The following is a 21,049-nucleotide window of genomic DNA, read 5'->3' on the forward strand; positions in this document are numbered from 1 at the left end:
AGAGAGAGAGAGAGAGAGAGAGAGAGAGAGAGAGAGAGAGAGAGAGAGAAAGCTGCGGAGATGCCGTCACTTTTCCTGAAATTTCAAAACTTTGTAATTTGCAATTGCGCTATATGGGAGAATTTCCGTCTTTCTAATTTAGGTACGGTTGAGTGTTCAGACCAGAGAAGGCGGAGATTATGAGATTTGCGTTTGGCAGATGTGATTTTGGGTTGTTTCTCTATTTTCAAAATTTGAAAATTCGTTCTGAATTTGGAATTTGATGGCTGAGGGAGAAAAGTTTTCGGGCATTGTTCATGTGGTGCTTTTTAGTTACTATTGGAAATGGAAAAATGTACATCATGACCCTGGGCGGATGGAATCCACATCCTCCCCTTGTAATGAAATGATACCAAAGTGTATTCAACGACCAAGATCCTTCTGTAAGATGGGACCTATGTGTGTATGGTATTGTATCATAGCATAAGGAAAAATATGATAAAGGATTTACATAGAATGAGGTTGATTAATGCTTGATAAATTATTGAAATAGGTCTTGGATTCAGTCATTCAGGGCGAAGGTCTGGATACCCGCTGTTAGAAAAAAATAAAAAATAAAAAAGGGTCTTGGACGCATGCTCAATAAAATACTGAAAGTTCTCTATATGAAAAAGAGGAGTTCTTGCATCATAATGGTAGAATATAGTAGGGGTGTCAATTTTAAGCTTGCATTGGTAGGCCCGGTCGATCCCAACACATTTATGGCCTGTCCTAGACCGACCCGATTATTAACCGTGTAGGGCTAAACGGGCGTTCATGGTGTAGCCAACTAGCCCTTCGGGCGCCCGATCGAACTGATATGTTTATATGCCTGAGTTGAACCAACTCGTTGTAGCCCGACCCCTTTAATACTACATAAAATTTCTATTTTGCCACTACTATAAGAATTAATTAAACTTTCTTACACTTTGCTTTGTAGTAAGATTTGATTTAATTAAGCTTTTTTTTGTAAGTTGTAATGGTCATAATCTCTTATTTTAAAAAAAAAGAACAACAATAATCTCAACCCACTTAAGAATATAATTTTAGGGTATGCACGTTTAAAGCCCGTTTAGAGCCCGTTTAGACTTAAATAGGTCCATAGCCCGGTTAAAGTCAGGTTAAGGCCCATTTAAGGAAGCTCGATTAAAGCCCGACAATCGATCGGCCCGATTATAAACTGTATCATCCAAATGAGAAAAAAGTGAAAGAGTATTATCAAAGCTAGTATCAAACAACAATTGCCACTAAGTTAGTGATTCCTTCATTCGCGACTACTCTAACATCCATATTCCAAATTGGCTTGTTATGCTCGACGCTCCTTTTCAAGAAGTGTCGAAGCATTAATAGATGAAATTGATTTTTCATATCTGTTATGAAAAGGGGGTTAGTATTTCTCATTCATTCAAACAACCTGACTTCAATTTTATTTTATTTTATTTATTTATTATTTATTTTTTTTGGAGCTGACATATTGAAAATTTTTATCGGCGAAATGGCTAGACCCTAGTAGATCATACAATGCCTCCAATATTATCCACACTATTTTTTTTTTTTAATTCTAAACACAAATGGATATTTATTACAGACAATTTGACCTAGTTTGTTGGAGTTTTTTGGCCATCTATGCTAAGCGTTGACATGTCATCTAGGGGAATTGATCCAAATGCTGACCCGAATGGATCTTACGTTGCCTCCTTTTTGATTTTATTAAAATTAAATAAATATTAAACACCAATTAAATTTTGTTGGGAAGACACAGTAACTTATTTGTTATTTTTTTTCTTCCTCACTTGTCACGTAAGCTAGCATGTCGAAAAAATTTATTGTTCGAATGCCTTGACTTGAATGGAATTGATATTGCGTACTCTATGATATGAAATACAATCAAATATAAGCTTTACTAGCCTTGATATGAATCAAATATATTCCAAAAGCTCAAGCCACCTTAAAAAGAGAAAAAAGTACATATATATTATGATACAACAAAATAGATATTTAGAGTGAAAAATCAATAAAATCAAAATCATCTTGGTTAGTTTACTCCGATCAAACAAAATTTATGAAAGATAGATCTTGTACTATAAAATAAAAAACCAACATTTCAAATCCTGATATCTAAAGAGACCTATTCCCAAAACAAATTGAAAGCATATTGAGCACCAATAAGTTTTTTAAAATAATTTTCTCTTTTTTTTTTTCTTCTTTCTTTATAAAACCAATTCATATATCGTGACCTAAGTGGGTAAAAAAATGAAACTTAATAACAATTAATGAATCTTGATGGATTCGAACCACCATTTCTTGGGAATTTCCCAAGTGTTCTACCTTTTTGAACTAAAGACTCATATCAGTGGTGAAATTTATGACCCATAGCATTATTTTATTCATTGCATTGTATGAAACCAAATCATGCCTCCTCACACGATCATCATCTATATCCCAAATAAGAAATAACAGTAAAACATCCATGATCTATTCATCCATTGAACATATCAAATCTGTTAATCAATTTCCATTCTCACAAGTTAAAATCTAATGAAGTGAAAATGATCAAAAATTCCAAATCCAACCACGCATCATACATCTCATAAAAAAATTGACAGCCCTTTTCATTCACAAATTTCAAAGGTACATGCCTTGGAAATTTTTGATTTGTTTGCATTTCATTTGTTGAGAATAGGTCAAGTGTTTTCCATCCTTGACAGAGAAGAATCAGGAGGCCCTGTGCTGGTCTTTTGAGGATATGGATTGATTGGTTTCTAGGACACAGAGGATGTACCCTTGTTGCTCTTGTCAGATTCTTCATTAACGCAACAACCTTCTTTCATGAAATGAATGGTTCTGTAATATCTTGATTGCATTTGTTTCCCTTGTATTCCATTTCTTTGTGGTTGGCCATCTTGTCTACCTCTCTATGACTTCAGTGTAGGAATAGAAACAAGAAACAATGAGATCAACTTATTAGTAGGTTCTAACAAACTCAATATAGTAGGTGGAATACAAATATTCCGTATCTAAGCATTGTTTAGGAAACTGATTGACTTAACCATTTACATGTGTTAAAATTCTAATATTTTCCATGATAATTTTACTTTAAACCAATACATTCATTCAGAAGCTCAAATAACACTAGAAATCATAGAGTCTTTGTACCAACTACTAAGAGAACTTCTATGGTAAAAGAAATATAAAGAAGTAGAAATGAGCTGAATCTATCATGGTTTCCCTGAATTGAGATCCAGAATCTCCAATTCACCCAAATTTTGATAAGCCATCAAACAAGCAGAGATTGCTGATTTCTAAGAAAATGTGAAGTTCCAGAAGAGCTTTATGTCAATATCTATGTCATTAGCTACAATATTTAATATGCTAGGTGTCAATAAATTTACCAAACCAAAGCATCTTTTTAACAGGAAAAAGATGAAAACAATTGATAGGTACACAATAAAATGCAAAAACCATTTAACTACTGGACTACTTGATCCTTAGATCAGGTACACATTCAAACACAACCTTGAGAGAACATAAAAGTATAACCAATGATCTGTACATTTCTTTTCCATGATGAAGAAGAAGAAAAAAGAAGCAGATCATTGTAAAGGAAGTCTTGTTGATTAATAGAATTCGGATTAAAAAATAACAGGACTCAAATAAATATTTGATTGATAAAAAAATACAAAGCAAGTTATTGCAAAAATCACCTTTCTCTGCTCTCTACATTGAGCCACTTGCACCCAAAATATCGCCAATATCAATAGATGTTTTCAACTGGTCAAATTGATCATTTAGAAGCCTTTACTTCTTGCAGTAAAGCAAGCACAAGGAGTCTTAAGCACTGGGTACGCCCTTTTTGAATCCTAGAAAAGACTGGTCACTGCCACTCAGTTATCTATACAAATTGTACTCTCTGGGGTTTTAATTTGTATCTTGTCAAGAGTGCAATCACTATTTAACATTTTATAGTTACAAAATGGTCTACCATCAAATAGCATAATATAACTCCTATTCTTAACTGGTCTACCATCAAAATATATAAAGCTCTTTTTTTTTTCCCTAACTGGATTCATCATCTATTTAGATCTTAAAGATTTGCTCAACTTATAGAGGCACTGTGCATTTACTCAAAATCATCAATGGTAATTCATTTTGTGAATTAGTGTCGAACCAAATACAGAAATGAAGAAGCATCAACAACTCAACATAATATGCAAATAAGAAGTCAAACCATTAAAATCTCCTATGAGAAGGGTTGAAATGGGGACAACAGATTGCTTTAGGGTTGTTTTTCAAACTTCAAAGTGTACACAAGGCAAAAAATCATTTCCTTCTACTACTACCCTGTAACTTATGATTCATGCTGATCAAGCAATAAAGCAACACCTTCATAATAGATCATACCGATATTTTGAAAAAATATGAGACTATATACGAGAGAGAGAGATCCTTACCAGCCATCCATCTCAAATGTTGGCCTCAAGAATGTTCTTGAAGAAATGACAATCTCTTCTCTGGGAGATCCAGGCTATACTAGAGCTTTCTGTCTCTATTAAACGATGGTGCATCACTTGAACAGCCTGTGAAGGACTAAGAATGGATTTGTAATTTCTCCACGAAAAGCTAAGACGAATTAAATTGAAGCACCTGTGCTCCCTGCTTCAAACTCGAGCTTTGAAACTCGACCTGCTTGAATGAAGATTCGTGAGCAGGGTTTGTCTTATCTCCTCTTTCTAGACTCTTGAATATCCTTCTCAATGTTCTCTTCTCCGGACTCTACATTATGGATACAAAGTTGCCTTTCCACCAAGATTCTCCTTTTGGTGGATGTTACAACTCTTGGGTCTTACGTATCTCAAAAAAGATTAAAAAAATAAAAAGATAGATAAATAAAAGGACATATACTGTGATCTCCAAATAATATATTTGATTTTACTATATTTTTATACCATTCTACAAACATTTCTCCCAACAAAAGTACAGCCAAATGGACTTCTATGAATTCAATTCCATATACCCTGCTTCTTAGGCTAAGCTGCTCTTAGGGATCAATACTTTCCAAAAAGCAACAGAGAAGGCACATCATAGATGCAACTAGTGATGCCTAGGTAGAACCCCTCACTATTTCTTAAGCCTGAACAGAGCTTCAAAATCTAATATCCTTAATCAGTTGAAAGCAGCAATTTTTTTTTTTTTTTCAATAATAATCAATAATTTTGTTAGAGAGAGTGAGAGAAAGTGAAAGAGCAACACATAGTACAATAACAACAACAACAACAACAAAGGCCAATGGCCGACACCCCACAAGGGAATTATATCATTGGATAATAGCCCATTAACAAAAAAGCAACACTCAATTGTAGGAACCTGTTAGAGACAATCCACATTATACAAGCTTGGCCTAAAAAAGCAACACTCAAAAGAACATTAATTGGCACAGTGAAAAAAGATTTGAAGACCTTGAACCCAAAGTCATTGTCCAACATAGAAAGGAATCACTGAATAGCAAATAAGATTCTTGTAGCAAGATTTCTACAGTAGTTGTTGGTGCACCACTGGTTTTAGTGATGCTTACTTTTTGTTCTCCCTGCAAAAGACCCCAACATGTGGGATTTGGTATTATCCTCAGTTTCTCACCAGTTCAGTTTAAACTTAGATAAAGCTTGTCTTAACAAATGGAGGTCAGCTACAATAATATTGTTTTACTCTTCACCCTGTTAACAACCATAGTTAAATCAAAAGTACTCATGTTCTTTATCACCATTTCAACTCAGATTCTAAAGTAGAACCCCTTGTCCTTTTTTTCCCTAAGCAATATCCGTATCCTTTTACCTCATTAAATTAGCACCACATCACTTCTTACTGGTGCATTTAATGGCCTCCTTTGCCTTTATGCAAGCCATCTCAACCATGCTTCCATATATCCTTTCTCCTGTTGAAGTGGCTCTTAATTTTTTAATCTTTTTTTGGGTGCAAAAGCAGCTTCTAAATTCGTTTTAAGGTACTTATTTCAAAATCTATCTTTCCTACTCTTGGCATTCTATCTTACAACATAAGCTGAATGCTACCTCATTAACCTGCATTTAGCAGCTCTCCGCCAGTTTATCAAATAATATATATCATACAAACACAACCCATGGAAAGGTTGCATAAACTCTGATAGGAAATTCCAATAAAGCAAGAAACTATTGTTTCTCTCTAACAATGTCAACTCCTCACCATCACAAGGACTAAAATAGCTGAAGAAGATTATCGCATAATAATAAATTCTACATAAAATAAGAAAACAAATATCAGTGCAACAATTAACGAAACAGAAATCAAATTAAGGAATACGGAGAACATGGAGCAATAACAAGTGAATAAAATCAAACCTTAAGTGGTGAGTGCACACTGCCTGGTTGGGTTGAGGGATGATTCAGACAAATGAGACCTGCAAAAAACGAAGGGATCATCCATTCTCAATGAACAATTTAGATAAAAATTAAAGGAAAAAAAAATTATGCATGCACTCTCCACTTCTAGGATTTTTAGTGGGAAACCTTAATCGCAGAGAGGGAGAGAGAGAGAGAGAGAGAGGGGAGAAGAAAAAGTTCAGTGAGGAGGTAGAGGAGAATCTATGGAGACAAATTTATATAGGGAGGGAGATGGAGATAGAAAGAAGGAGAAAATCAGACAGACAGTTTCTTGGGTGGGGAACACAGAGATAGGGAGGGGGGAGAAAGAGAGCGGCACTATGATTCAGTTCTGCTATACTCCACCACCCTGTTTGACCAAGATACGATAATTTTCATCAAAACCAGAAACCACCTACAACAGCTACAGAAACACTAAATAATCAATTTGTACAACCAAGATTCACCTTTTACATCTCCGATCAAACTTGTTATACATCCCATTTAAAACCTATCTTTGCTACAAGAAGCATAGATTGTTTTGTTCTACAGCCTACAGGTGAAAGAAAACAGAGGTGAACAGAAAGAGGTCGGGGTTCGAAAAATCTGGTAGTGGAGATGCGACTGCAGCCCTATAGGCAAGAAGTGAGAATTGAAGCGTTTTTTTTTTTTGGTAATTTACAACGCCACCCCTTGAAGAATGCCAATATTAGAGGGACACCCTCTCTCCTTCACCAAATTGGACTCGGACCCCTTGCTGTCAGTCATCGTTACAAAATATATTAAAAATGCTGACATCAGCAATTGAAATTTTTTCTTAAATACCATTTTGCCCTTAAAAATAGAGAAATACCAAAATTGCCCTTAATGGTTGTATTCCCAAAATCGAATGAAGATCCCTTCCACCACCGCCGCCTCTACTCCATATCCACCGCGTGAGTCACTGAGTTGGAGAAGAAAGTCGGAGTATTTGATCGGCGCCTGCAACCCCTTCCGGTGAAGGCACCAAACCTTTTCCCTCACGTCCTCCTTCTCCACCATCGCCACCACCTCTGCTCCATATCCGTCATCGATAAATCCGGCCTCATCGATCCAAATACCGGCGATGGAGAGCTGGACAGGCTCTTCAATGGACTTACCGACGGTGAAATCGCATCGATCCACAATGGCTTCATGCCTCGTATGGTTGTAAGTACTGACTCAACGAACTCCCTCTCTGAAACTCTCTTAACTCCCGCCGAATCTGGGCTGAAACCCTCTTTGGCCAACGAACTCCCCCTCTGAAACTCTCTTAACTCCCGATCTCCTTTCTCTGAAAAGCTCTCTTTAACCTATGAAAATCTCCCTCTAAAACCCTATTCCTCATTTAAAGAACCCACAACTACTGGCCACCATGACCAAAGCCATCACCGAGGTCGCCCAGATTCGATTGTAGGGATAGTCGGCCTTCAGGTTCAGAGAGAGAGAGAGAGAGAGAGAGAGAGAGATCTTGCCTTCATCGCCGCCATTTTCCACATCACTGTTTTTCACAGGCGTATTGAAAATAAAATCTAGCACTGATCCGAATGTAAATATATCAGAATATTTTGAGTTTAGAAAGCGACCGAACAAAGCTGTAATATGTTATGAAATATATTGGGACATCATATAGGAAATCCGTTGCTGAGGTCGCCCAGATTCGATTGTAGGGATAGTCGGCCTTGAGGTTCAGAGAGAGAGAGAGAGAGAGGTTCCACCGGAGAAGAAGTTGGAACCGCCGATGGTGGCTGTTGTTGCGGACGCCGATGGTAGCTGCTGTTGCAGACACTCAGTGAGAAATAACAGGTAAAATATGATTTATTATTTGTTTTCATTAAAAGAGTAAAAATGTCCTTTCAAATCTTTACTTAACGGAGACTGACGGCAAGGGGTCCGAGTCCAATTTGGTGAAAGAGAGGGGGTGTCCCTCTAATATTGGCATTCTTCAGGGGGTGGCGCTGTAAATTACCCTTTTTTTTTTTGGTAGATGCTAAGAACGAAGCTTTCGCGCGCTGGCGAGAGAGAGAGAGAGAGAAAAGAAAGTGTATTTGGGACCGTATTTCACTTCAAATTGTCGTAGTATAACAATTTGAAATTGAACCAACGAACGATATCTATTGATACCAAATCCATGGTTCCTAATACTCCCGACCATAAATACCTTTACCAACACCGCCGACCAGAAAAACTTTTGCCTATATATATATAGGGAAAAGGTTGGGTATTCCTCTCCCTATATATATATATATATATATTTTTAATTCGAAAAGAAAATTTGAAATGGAAAGAGGCTTGGGATAAATACACGAGGGTTCTCTTTAGCATGGTTTTGTACACTAATTTGGGCAAAAAAAAAAAAGGAATAAAAGGGATAAAAAACTAAGTGATTCATATATTTATACATAAAAAAATAAAGGAGCTACGCTCAAAGGTCATGAGGTAGTGGTTAGGTCAAAATTCAAGTGTTGTAGGTCTTCCGAGTTGCTCCAAACCTCCTTCACTTCCCATCCCCTCTGCTTTGCTTGTTGTGCCCCAAGTAGGAGACCCTTGAACCTGCTTCAAAAATATTTTCTGTCAACAAATATTCCGTCATCAGTAAAAGGTACTTTCCGTTATGTAGAAAACATATTGCCCAACAAGTAGATTGGCTATAGTTGGGCTTCCAAGACCACCATATGGCTAACCTGATTGATGGAAAATGGTTTACAAAAATAAAAAGTTTCAAAATCTCTTTTGTTTGGTTTTCAAATTTGGGGTTCATGTGTCTTCTCTTCTACAAGATTTTGAGTTTCTGGAGTTGCTTTATAGAGACATTTTTGTGTGAGAACTTTAGTCCCACTTGGAAGTAAATGAGAATGACAAGAGGTTAATACGTAGGAATGAGATTCTAAGAGCAAGGGTTCTTTAAAGTGAGGTATCTATCTTCCCTCATGTCTAGATAGAATATAATAGATATTAGGGCTTGTTAGAACCTCAAACGATGCCCTTTGTTCTCTCGCGATGTGTAGTCAGTTGGACATTGACGTTGATGACATCTCATTGCACACCACCTAAAGTCCATTTGGTGCTGGTCAATAGGTATTTTTTTTAGAAAAGTCACCTCTCTTGAAAAGGGTACTTCAAGGGGATTTTTCACCTCTATAAATAAAGGTCATCCTTCGCCTTTCAAATATGATTCTCAATTGGTATTTTCTCAAAGAAGCTCTCTCTTTTTGTCTTGGTTTCTCTTATACAACCTTCGGTACAATTTTTTATTTTACACACCATTCTCTTTGTTTTCTTTGTTAGTTTGAGCAGAACACTGTAGAACTCAATGGGGTTTGCACTAAGAGAGTGCACCATTACTGTCGGAAGCCACAAGGATATTGTATTTTGGAGGCCAATTCACATTCACCTGACTGTATCAATATAGGACGTCTATGGTCTTAAGGAAAAATATAGGGCGCCTATGTTCTTAAGGAAAGTGCCCATTGGTACGCCTAAGCCTTCATCATCATAGTTTGGCTTATTTTGATATTCTGGATCTAAGCACTTTCCTTCTAACAGATAAATTGACATCACTCTCAAACAATTTGCCTGCAACATTTTTTACCACACTGATAACCTCTAAACATGCCACATCATCCTCCACATGGCTGTGATAGGTTGCTTAGATTGGTTCAGATTAATGTCTTGATGGATGTATATTTTTTTGTATAAATCATAGTGAAATGATGGTGTGGAGCTCGCAATCAAAGATATATCTATTGTACACGGCTACAGAAAATTATGTGCTATTTTCTCTTTGAACCGAGTCTTCCTTCTGAGTGAGGAATCTCTTCATCAATGGTCATCATTGCTCTTTAATGAGTGTCCATGTACAGTAAAGAACATTTCAGAATTCCAACATATAGAGGGATAAGTAACTATAATTTTAGAGTGGGTGAAACCTGCACCACAGGTGAAGGAAAACTTTCCTACTCTCTTTTTCCCTCTCTAAGCCAAAGTTGCTTGGATCACATAAGTTTTTCAAGAGGGTGAAGCAGAAGTGTTCCATTGCTAAAGTGAATTATGAAATGGTGAAAAGAAAAGGATTGAGTTTTTGTCAAGCCACAGTGAAGAAATAATTGAATGGTGTGTCAGGATGATAGTAGATTTGTAAATGAATTATACTCCATGGGTGGATGAAAACTTTCCCCAAAAGAAAAAGGAAACTTCTTGGTGAGGCTGAAGAAGTGAAAATATCTGCTATTTTCTTACATTATAAGTGCCCAAGCATAAAGGGAGAGAGGGGTGCATATGACAAAAAGACTGCACTTTGATGGTACGTGGTGAAACGAAGGCAGGAGCTACTCAAGTCCCGGTTGCAACAAGCCCAAAACCTCGCGAGCTGATCTAACTCACCTTCAGATGAAGGGCTCTTCATGGACAGTATTTACAATCAAAGCTACAGATTCCATGATGTGATGGGTCTCTCACCAGGACAAAGTACATTTTTAGAGTAGAGTATACCACAACAAAAAATGGATTAATGGACAACAGGGTTGAGCGCATTGAAGCCAGTTTGTTCATTGCATCTTTGTCTAAGAATGGGAAGCACCCAAGTGGAAAGAAAAGCAATGGTACAATGACAGCAAAATAACAAACGCAAGTCGCCAGTTTTGAGAAACGGCAAGCTGATGCCTGGTATGAAAACTTTTAGCTTGCAAAACAACTAGCAAATGATGCAGTTGACATTTTACAGCATTGCCTCACTGTACAGAAATGGTAAACCTGTAATGACATGATTAAATTACTTTCACTCAGTCATTAATATCGGCACCGTCACCTTCATTGCCTTCTTCACCATCACCTTCCTCATCCTCTCTATCTCCATTTTTCTCTGGGGGCTTATTTTCCATTTTCCTTTTCTTCTTCACATCCGTTGTCTTTGCTGCTACTGCTTTCTTTGCAGCATTCTTTCTTCTAAAAGCTGAAAGGCACCAAATAAAGAAGAGTCATCAGCAATGCTATAAGAATCTTCTCTCTACACATTGGATAAAGAGGATATTTTGGAGGTTAAATTGCATATAGAAACACTAATTGATACTAGAAGTTTGGGCTAGAAATGGCAGCTGCAAAAAGTATCACACAAAATGAACAAGATGCACAAATATGGACGAAATGTGGCTATTCGGTAAGAATCTTCAGTTCCCACGAACCCTGAAATCAGAAAGTTTTGAGTATCCTATCCAAATTAACAAAAGTTATGATACCAAAAATGTTTCTTATAGTAATATTCATCAAAGAATATTATTAACATAGAAGGAAGGTGACCGTAAATCAAGTGAAATTACTCATTCTACATAATCTGTCAAGAAAAAAGTTGAAGAATAAGGTTTCTGCATGCTCATGTTTATAGGAAAAGTGGATTCAGCAACCCTCTGTGCCTCTGGCCCCTATTTACTAGTCATTGATCATCTTCTTCCATCCTTCTTGCATCTGCCCCATCCTATCCTATATATATACTGAATCAGCCTCAGATGCTGGTATGGACCTCCACCTTCCTCTACTTTTAGTCTGCTTTGTTTCTAGAGTTATGTACTCTCTACGTGAGTGATGGTTGAAGATGAATACATACTAGTTGAGGTGTGAACAAATCAAAAGTTCATTCTTTAACAATCTAGATCTTCAAAGAGAGGGAAACAACCCAACATAAGTTTTCATTAGGCTTAGGTGAGGTCTTTAAAATGCAGAATGCAGAAAATTTGATCTTTGAAGATTGAGGAAAATAAAAAGAAGCAATGATAATGATCAGAGAGCATGGAGAAAATAACAACAAAGATAGTATCAAAATTAGTTTGCGAAGTATTAGTCATGACATCCTGTTGCCATTGTGGCTATACTGTTTTCAACGACTTCCTCATGGGAAAGAAAGAAGAGCATCAACAATGATGTCTTCTTTTGCTTGAAGAATTTTCATATTACCATACTCATGGGCATGATAAAGGGGGAAGATGACTTATTATGAGAGGGGGGCAATGACTATGGTCAAGGAGCAGGAAGCAAACATCAAGAAAGGATCACAAGTAAATAGAGGCATTGAAGTTAAGTCATGACATAATGCTGCTGCAACTTCCTCATGCAAAATAACAATTAGAGCACTACTGCACCTCTCATCAACATAGTTTTCATGGCGTCTAGGCAACCCAAGGCATTGAAGGGGGCCTAGAGGCAAGGCGAAACCAACAAGGCAACCAAGGTGCTTGGACGCCTCGACAACTATGCTCATCAATATAGATTTCTTCTCCTTCAGCTTGATTGATATTATCACTCATGGCATAGTCATCCTGCTTGATATATATCACATATATCAACCATGAAATGGTCGTGTTAACAGTAATTGAACACTGAAAATGTTGAAAGATTTGACACCAGACTCAAAGAGAACACCCCCCATAACATTTCTGTCACAAATAATTTTTCTTCTCCATGTAAACTTTTTCATTTTGGGGAGATGTACAGCATAATTTCATTCAGGAACTTTATTTCACACCACATTGTTGGTCCTTTTAATCACCAACACATTTGGGAGAATGAGCAATGAGACACACTGTTTTATCTGCAAAGGGAGAAAGAATTTTGAAAACCCTCCAAACTTATGTTTCTCTTAGGAGGGCCCACAGTGTAACCTGTATCCATCAGACACTCTGGATAGTATTCTACTTCCCTTATCTCCGGCAACTGGCACTGAACATGTCTAGTCTAGAATCTCTAGATTACTAAACAGCTCAATATCTCACCCTCCATTGTGGAAACAAGAATGCTCATTCCATCAGAAGCTCACTCTTTGGGGATATGGTTATCGACCATGATAAATCTAGATTATATCTAGCCTCTCGCCTGTAACTTGGGAACACGAATGCTTATTTGTTATGACATCCTCGTTAAAGAAATGACGAGGTATTATTCTACTTTCAAGATTATGTAGTGGTTACCTTGTATTGTTATGGTGGATAAATACAGTTATAAATCCTCCAAGAATTCCCCTCTGAAGTTTCCATTCTGGTTTGGAGTTAGATTGGGCGAGATATCTCTCTAAAGAGTTCATCATCATGTTTATTGTATGCAATAAAAGTTAGGAACCAAGCCTAAATGAAAGAATCTATAAGCATCTATTTGTGTGAATTTGAACTCTTTCCAAGTATCTGTTGTTTCTTGAAGAGTATGTATTAGCTTAAATCTGATTAGGATGCAGCCAAGCAGGAATTGTTTCTAAACAATAAATAAAAAAAAAAAATTCCTATAAACTATGAAGAAATCAACAATCATACGAAATCAAAGGAAAAACAGACAAAAGAAGATTTCACCATCTAAAGAGGCTTTCAGAGGCCCAATAAACTCCGGAAATTCAATTTCTTCAATCGCTTTCAAAACATCGTCCGCATTGATAGTTTGTCTCTTTGAATCTTTGCATATGTCATCTGCCCTGCAAGTAGCGTTCTTGAATGAAGTTCAATTCAGTGAAGAAAAGTGGAAAATGAAGAAGAACTAATTGGCAGTGGCAGATCAATCTGGAAACCGAGGGATTAGAACATTTCTAGATAGAAATAATTCCTGAGTGTTCTAGCCATGATGGATGAGGAGGCCTTACGTAGCAGAGAGATAATGAATGAAGATCCTTGCACTCTCGGAGAAAGCGAGAAGAGCGTCTTTGTTAACAGAGATTTCTGCTTCCTCTGATGACTGGGAGATCTTATCTTTTACCACTCTTCGCACGATAGCCTTCGGGAGCTCTTCCACCTCTGCTGCAGGTTTCGCCATCGCCTTCTCTTTTTGTGAAACCCTAAAACAACAACAAAATCCTTTGATTGTAGTTGTAACTTGTAGGCAGGAGGGAACCCCTTCAATTTCGGTCTTTCCCGCCCGTAGAAATAAGTTTTCTTCCGAAGATACCCCCGTAACTTTTCTTAAATACAAGTTACATTGTGGTTGGAACTCAAAAGTGTGGATTCGTTTGAAGGATCAAACTGTACTCTCATAAGGAAATGATATAATTTTCCCATTTTTGGCATTTTTAAGCCAAAAATGATTCCTGAAAAATGACCTCATCTAGAATCATACATGGTTATCCAAAATTAATAAGAGAAATAAAATTAAGGTCCTTTAGAATAATGAAAAACAACTTCAGATTGTTAAAGCATAAAAGAGAATTTGTTGACTTGTTACTAAGAGTTAAATTCCGTTGGCTCAAAAGGTTTTAGGTGAAAGTTTTTCTACTTGAATGCAGGAAAAGTACAATCATCAATGGCCATAAATGTCTGTGCCCTCTATAGCACAGGGTTGACGAAAACCCCCTCTACTACCCCCAATTCTCCCCAGGTAGACCATGGGTGTCGGAAAATTCAGTCCTAGGTTTTAAACCCAATCAGGGAAAAGCCCAGAATGTTGGGCCAAGCCAGTTTGCTCAAGTCAGGCAGGGAGGCAATTCACCAACTGTGAATTCAGTTCAACTGTCAAGTCAAAGAATTCCTTGGTTGATTTCTGTTTCATAGATTATAGTCACTACTATATGGCTGTGCCAATTACCATCTTGAGGGAGGATATCTCAAAAATGATGCCTGTTTTGCAATGTTATTACTTAATCAATGGTTATTAAGTTGAACTGATTTTGATTATTAAATTAGATAAATACTCACCTATTAGGGGAGGGAGGGAAGGAAAGGGGGGAGAGAAAAATAATGTAAGGTGCCTGAACATGTTGATTGGTAATAATTTTATTTACTTTATTATCTTGATATATATTTTGCAATCAACCATTTGTTGTTATTGATAAAAATTCAGTAACTATGAGGACTCCACTGAGAGGTGCTTAGATAAGTGTATATCTGAATTTAGTTATGTGCTCCTCCTTTGTATCTTAGTAGATGGAAGAGTATGGAGAGAAAGAAGGAGAAGTCAATGCCTCACTTGGACATTTGATTTTGCTGAATCTTTACTTTAGCCAATTCTGAAAAAACTATTTCAGACCTCTTTGCTGGAGTGGTAGAGAAATATCTCAGGACCCACCCAGTTATGAAGAGGTTTGAGGTCCCTGGTTAACAAGAAATAAATGGTGGGCCAAGAAATGCTCACTATTGAAAACTGAAATATAGGAGCATTACAATCTTCTTCCTTGAAACCCAGATTGCTAAAGCCAATTGGAGTGATCATCCTAGGACCAGGGCCCCTTGGTCATTTGACATGCTACTGTCTATGGGACTGTCAATTTGCTTCGTATCGAAGCAGGCCCCATTGCTTCTTCTTTCATGAAATGACCAACAGAGAGGATATGCAATTTCTTTTGCCAACAAGTAAGTATAAGTTGTTAGTTGACTGTCAATTTGCTTCGTATCGAAACAAGCCCCATTGCTTCTTCTTTCATGAAATGACCAACAGAGAGGATATGCAATTTCTTTTGCCAACAAGAAGTATAAGTTGTTAGTTGTCAATCCTTCCGACTTTCCTCATAAGCCGCTAGCTTGAGATTATCAGAAATGATTTTCATCTTCCTAACCTCAACTATCTTGGGATACAATGGTCATTTTCAAGTTTGGTCTTGAAATAACACATAGAGGAAAACAAGCAGGGGGTTGAGAGGCAAACCCTTTTTTCACAAAGGAGGAGTTCAGTAGATCTGTGGGGCCTTCAACCACCATTTGACCAAAGACTGTATGGGTCTACACTTTGACACCCACAAATTTGGATAGCGATAACTCCAATCAAGTAGACCTTCCAATCCTGGCCATCAGATCCAAATCCAGATTTCTTCCAACACTTGCATTTCTGAACCACTTGTGGGCAGTTATTTCCTCTTTATGATTCTTTTTTCCTCAATGCAAACTAACAAATCAAAAGAAACTTAGAAGGAAAGGAAGATAATTTCATCTATAGTGTATCAATAGCAGTCCTTGGGATATCATGTACTAAAAGTCTGGAACACAAAACTGGTTAATGAACAGTAACTGCGCATATAACCTGAAAAAAAGTTCATGTTGGGACCTCTCCTCCCCTTGAGGATTCATGGAGTCTACATCATACACTTACGAACTCTAATAAATCTTGCATTAGAGCATGCCAAATTTGAACATCTAAGAAAGTTGAAGGCTAGCATTGGAGAGTTAAGATAATATAGGCCATAGATAAAAAAAAAGAAAGTCTTCTACATTTGTGATCAAGATATATCTGATTTCCCTTCAAAAAGCTCTGGAAAGTTGACAGGTATAGATCAAGAGGAAAGCCTTCTACATTTGTGATAAGATCTGTCTGATTTCTGTGTTGTATTGTAATCCTCATTCAACAAGGCAGTGTTGGTGTCCCCACTGATCAAACCATGCTACTACTTTCATGGACCCACCGGCCCCAGAAAAAAAAAAAAAAAATATCAAAGCAGATTTGTAAGAAATGAAAGATTTGATATTCAAGATATTCATGTTTTGTCTAATAACACACAAGGAGGGCCCATAGAGCTCTTCAAATGGATCACAGTGTCAGATGAAAGCAGATTTGTAAGAAATGAAAGATTTCATATTCAAGATATTCATGTTTCCCCCAAGCTAGTAACGTACAAGGAGGGCGCAGAGACCCTCTTCAAATTTATCACTGTTTTTCTGCCCAAAAAAAAAAAAAAAATCACTGTTTCAGATCCTTGCAGAAGAAATGTAGTACACAAGACCTTCCCACTCAATGAGCAAGAGCACAGAGAATCAAAATTCCTTAAACCCAAACCCAAACCCATACTACCTCCCAAACAAAGAAAACATTCAAATTTCTTTTTGCTGTGGCCCCAGGTATGATAGAACCACAGTATTGTTCAACAACAGATAGGGCATTGGATCAAACCATTTTCGTTGCACTCTCCACACTTAACCATTTTGTTGCTGTCCTGGTCTAAGACCTTACAGCTTCCACTGCAATCCACACACATTACAAACCTTAGGCCGCCGCACCCTTCACAACCAGCCAAGGCCCTTGGAATCCCACGAAATAACATTCCCAATTTCCCCTCTTCTTCCATTTTCACCACCTCATCTGCTCCTCCTATCAACCTTCCTTTCACGAACACTACAGGTACTCTAACCTCCTTTTTCCCCATCAAACGCCTCAATTCCTCCCTAAATCCAGAATCCATAGAAATGTCACGCTCAATCATGTGAACGTTATGGCATTCTATGACAGATCGAACGTTGTTGCAGTCTTCGAAAGTTTTTCTGATTCCTCTCAAGGTGGTAGTGTAGATGACAACCGCATTTTCGCCGCCAGGAGGGCATTTCTTCTCGAACGCTTCAAGCATAGACTCTGAATCGGGGGTTTTCTGAATTCTAGGTTCCGGAAAGACCATCTTTTTAATCTGTTCTCCCTCTTCGTTGAGTTCTCTCTCGAAAGATGCAAGGAGCTCTGGATCAAACAGGGGACTTAAACTCTTTCTTGGATTTGAAATTACGGGGTGGAATCTGAAACTGCTCGAATTGAGATCTACTGGAGTGACCTTCGTGGGTGTCTTTAAAGTGGACGTAGCCTTCTGCACATTCTCTAAAGAAGAAATAGGTTTGAGTACCTGTTTGGGATTGTGCTCTGTTCCTCCAACCGAACCATCATAACCGCTCTGTCGATTCTTGTTCTCCTTCCCTGAGTATTTTTTCTGCTTCTTTGGAGAGTTGATCTCGTTGAAGAATTTCGAAGGATTCCTTGCATCCGCACCTGCAACTCGTGATGTGGGGCTTTTCTTGGTCTGTACCGAAATGGGGATTTCGTCTTCAAGATCTTCCATCAATTTCCAAGTGTTTATGATCTCTGGATCTTCTATGACCTTTCTCTGAAGTTTGGGGGACACCACATGATGAGGAGGAGATATCATCGTCTCTTTAACGGTTTCCTTGACGGATTCTTGGTCGAGACTGAGAACTCCGTATGTGCTTGAAGTGAGAGAGACGATGTGATTCGAGTAATCGCCATTGCCAACAACAGTTCCTTCTTCCTGGTTGAAATCCTTACTGAACAGTTTCGAAGAAACGCAACCCATCTAATCTGCGACAAAGGGTTTCTGTCTCTTCTCGGTTTCTCCGTTTCTTTCTTTTAAGAATGTTTTGCCACACCAAGTCTTCTTTTGAATTTGGCAACGGTCACGAGCCCGCAACGGTCATGAGGGTCCGACATTCACAAAACACTTTAAATGTTCTTTTTTACATCATTGCCCTTTCTAGTTGGGGATGTATCATACATCCCGGCTTTATCAAACAAAAAAGAATATATCATAAATCCCGGGGCTTATAGAGGGCAGGGTCGGACTTGGATTTTAGCCACGTGGATAGCGGCACAAGACCGGTCGTTGTTGGCTACATATCACGTAGATAAGAAGAGGCTTTTATCAAAAGATTAAAAAAGAAGGGTATCTAATAGAGTCCCCACCTCAGTTCTACAGCCCCACAATGTAAGCTGACCCTACCTGTTACATCATAATCAATGACGAATGATCAAATGTTGACTTTGGTGGGTCAAAGTATTTGAGAGGAGGACTTCGCTTTCGATAGGTGACTCAGGTCTTTCCAAATTACCATGGTGGAGGGGTGTAAATCGGTCTAGGGTATTTGGTTTGCTTTCAGAGAGTGTCGATGTGATTGGGAATTGAATTGAGTTTCAGCTCGATTCTGAAAATCAGTACTTGTATCAAACCTGTTATGTTTCAAGTCGATTATGGTTCCTCCTATGTTTGATTCCACTCCTTGTACTTGATTTGTACAAATTTTTTTTTTTTGATAAATTTCAATTTATATTATAAAATCTAATATTTACAATTAAAAAAATATAAAATTTAATATATTAATATACTATGATATATTAGTACTAAAATTCGGTTTGATATCGGTACTAATTGTCAATTTCTGTGCTGGAACAAAAAAGTAATCAAGTCTCACCATGGTTCTATTCCTTAGTTTTAAATTATAACCACATTCTATATGATTTGATTCTAATTATTTGATCCGAATTTGATTTCAATCTTCTATTCCTATTCTAGTTTGACACCCTTATCATGGTGTTTATAGAAAAACAACGATAGTCTTTTATGTTGGCCAATGTTTGACCAATCTCTTGCTATGTATAGTTGGCACTCTTCATGTTCGAAATTTTTGAACAATGATAAGAAAATTCCATTATCATCACCAATTTTGAGAAGGAATTTAAAAAAAAAAAAAAAAATCATTTTAGAGATCATAGAACTTGTTCACCGATCAGTTAGACCAGGAAAACCCGAGTCCATGTAAGAGTGTAAGACAATGCAAAACCAAATGGCCCTAAAAAAGTAAACCCAGTAATGAAAGATAATGGAAACAATAGAGATCAGGGTTACCTCAATGACGCTTCATTCGTAATGGAATGGATCTAGTTGCCTTATGCTTCAATCTTGCACAAACCGTAATGTTTGAAGATTTGCGACAATCTAATTAGGCAAAATTCTACCCTTAAAATCCAAAAGATAGCAACGGAGATCCTTATAGATACACTCTCAATTGAGAGAGAGAGAGAGAGAGAGACTTAAAGGTTTGTTTTATCATGACAAAACCTTTTATTTATAGAGATCTGGCCAACTAAGGCTCTTAATCCTAACGGGTCTATATTTGCCCTATGTGGACGACTCACGAACGAACTTAATCAAAACCCATTTCAATTAACATGTAAGAAACACGAAAGTATCATGGGTGGCTCAAGTGGTCGATAAAGGTAGAACTCATAACTCACAAGACTCTTTAGAGAAGGAAGAAGCAAGATTCCTACTCTATCTGCCCTGGGCCAATTGGGATGGCGTGCACACTTTGTAAAGTTGTGTACCTCACCTTTCATTCATGTGTTTTTGAGTCTAACTCTACCAATTTTTTTTTTTTTTTTTTTGAGCCTAATCCAATAAACACTGACATAAAAAGAACAAAGATAAAAAAAAAAAAAAAGAGGTCAATTAGACTGAGAATTCAACCATGGTGAGAGAAGGTTATTGCAAAAATTTTCTTGGGCTCCATTTAGTTGTAAGGGAAATGGGGAAAACGAAGTGAAAGGAAATATTTACAATTTTTGTAAAATATATTTCTTCTATTTATTTTTAAATAAAATTATGGAACCCGCCCACCCATTTAAGGTTCTATATTTGCACTTTTTGTAAAAAAAAAAAAAATATATATATATATATAATATTTATTAACGAAATATTTACATTTCATAAAATCAAGCAATTAAAATTTTGGGGGAGGGTGGGGGGACTGGGAGAGAGGACATTACCTAGTTTTGTGGACTTTGCACCATTGTGGGGGGCCAATAGGAGTATGCATCAAGGAATCTAATAAGGGACAAGGTGGCCATTTCACCATCCATGTGATTGGGCGTAGTGGTACACAACTGGAATAGTGTTATTTTCTCTTAAAAATGGTCAACCATTGCCTAGTGTACTGGAATTGAGTTGCTTGTTGAACATGTCTTGTGATCGAGACTCCTCCCTCCAATGCCTTGGTCTATGGGCTCTAAATGGAGTTGAAACAAAAATTAAATTACTAAACAAACAAACGAGAAAAGGCTCCGTAAAAGCTAGGGTGGATTATGCACCAACTTAGGAACCAATAAAGACAAATGTGGAAGCA

The 21,049-nt window shown here is 37.4% G+C and overlaps 2 protein-coding genes and 1 long non-coding RNA gene across 3 annotated transcripts; all 3 read right to left on the bottom strand.

Annotated features, from left to right (window-relative positions):
- Window positions 1–2,472: 2,472 nt before the first annotated feature.
- Window positions 2,473–5,126, bottom strand: LOC122084910. Its single transcript, XR_006141981.1, has 2 exons — window positions 4,470–5,126; window positions 2,473–2,939 (listed from the first exon to the last, which is right to left on the bottom strand). It is a non-coding gene; the product is annotated as an uncharacterized LOC122084910 (long non-coding RNA).
- Window positions 5,127–10,951: 5,825 nt separating this feature from the next.
- On the bottom strand, window positions 10,952–14,289 carry LOC122076002 (DNA polymerase epsilon subunit 3-like). Its single transcript, XM_042641259.1, has 3 exons — window positions 14,041–14,289; window positions 13,757–13,875; window positions 10,952–11,379 (listed from the first exon to the last, which is right to left on the bottom strand). Exons 1-3 carry the CDS (start codon window positions 14,208–14,210, stop codon window positions 11,210–11,212), a joined length of 459 nt encoding a protein of 152 aa, XP_042497193.1. The 5' UTR covers window positions 14,211–14,289; the 3' UTR covers window positions 10,952–11,209.
- A 2,641-nt stretch (window positions 14,290–16,930) lies between these two features.
- LOC122075253 (uncharacterized protein At3g28850-like) lies at window positions 16,931–18,505 on the bottom strand. The gene has a single exon (XM_042640217.1). The coding sequence runs from the start codon at window positions 18,445–18,447 to the stop codon at window positions 17,239–17,241; it is 1,209 nt and encodes a 402-aa protein (XP_042496151.1). The 5' UTR covers window positions 18,448–18,505; the 3' UTR covers window positions 16,931–17,238.
- Between the last annotated feature and the right edge of the window lie 2,544 nt (window positions 18,506–21,049).

The sequence above is a fragment of the Macadamia integrifolia genome, chromosome 1, assembly GCF_013358625.1.
Source record: "Macadamia integrifolia cultivar HAES 741 chromosome 1, SCU_Mint_v3, whole genome shotgun sequence".
NCBI classification, from domain to species: Eukaryota; Viridiplantae; Streptophyta; class Magnoliopsida; order Proteales; family Proteaceae; genus Macadamia; species Macadamia integrifolia.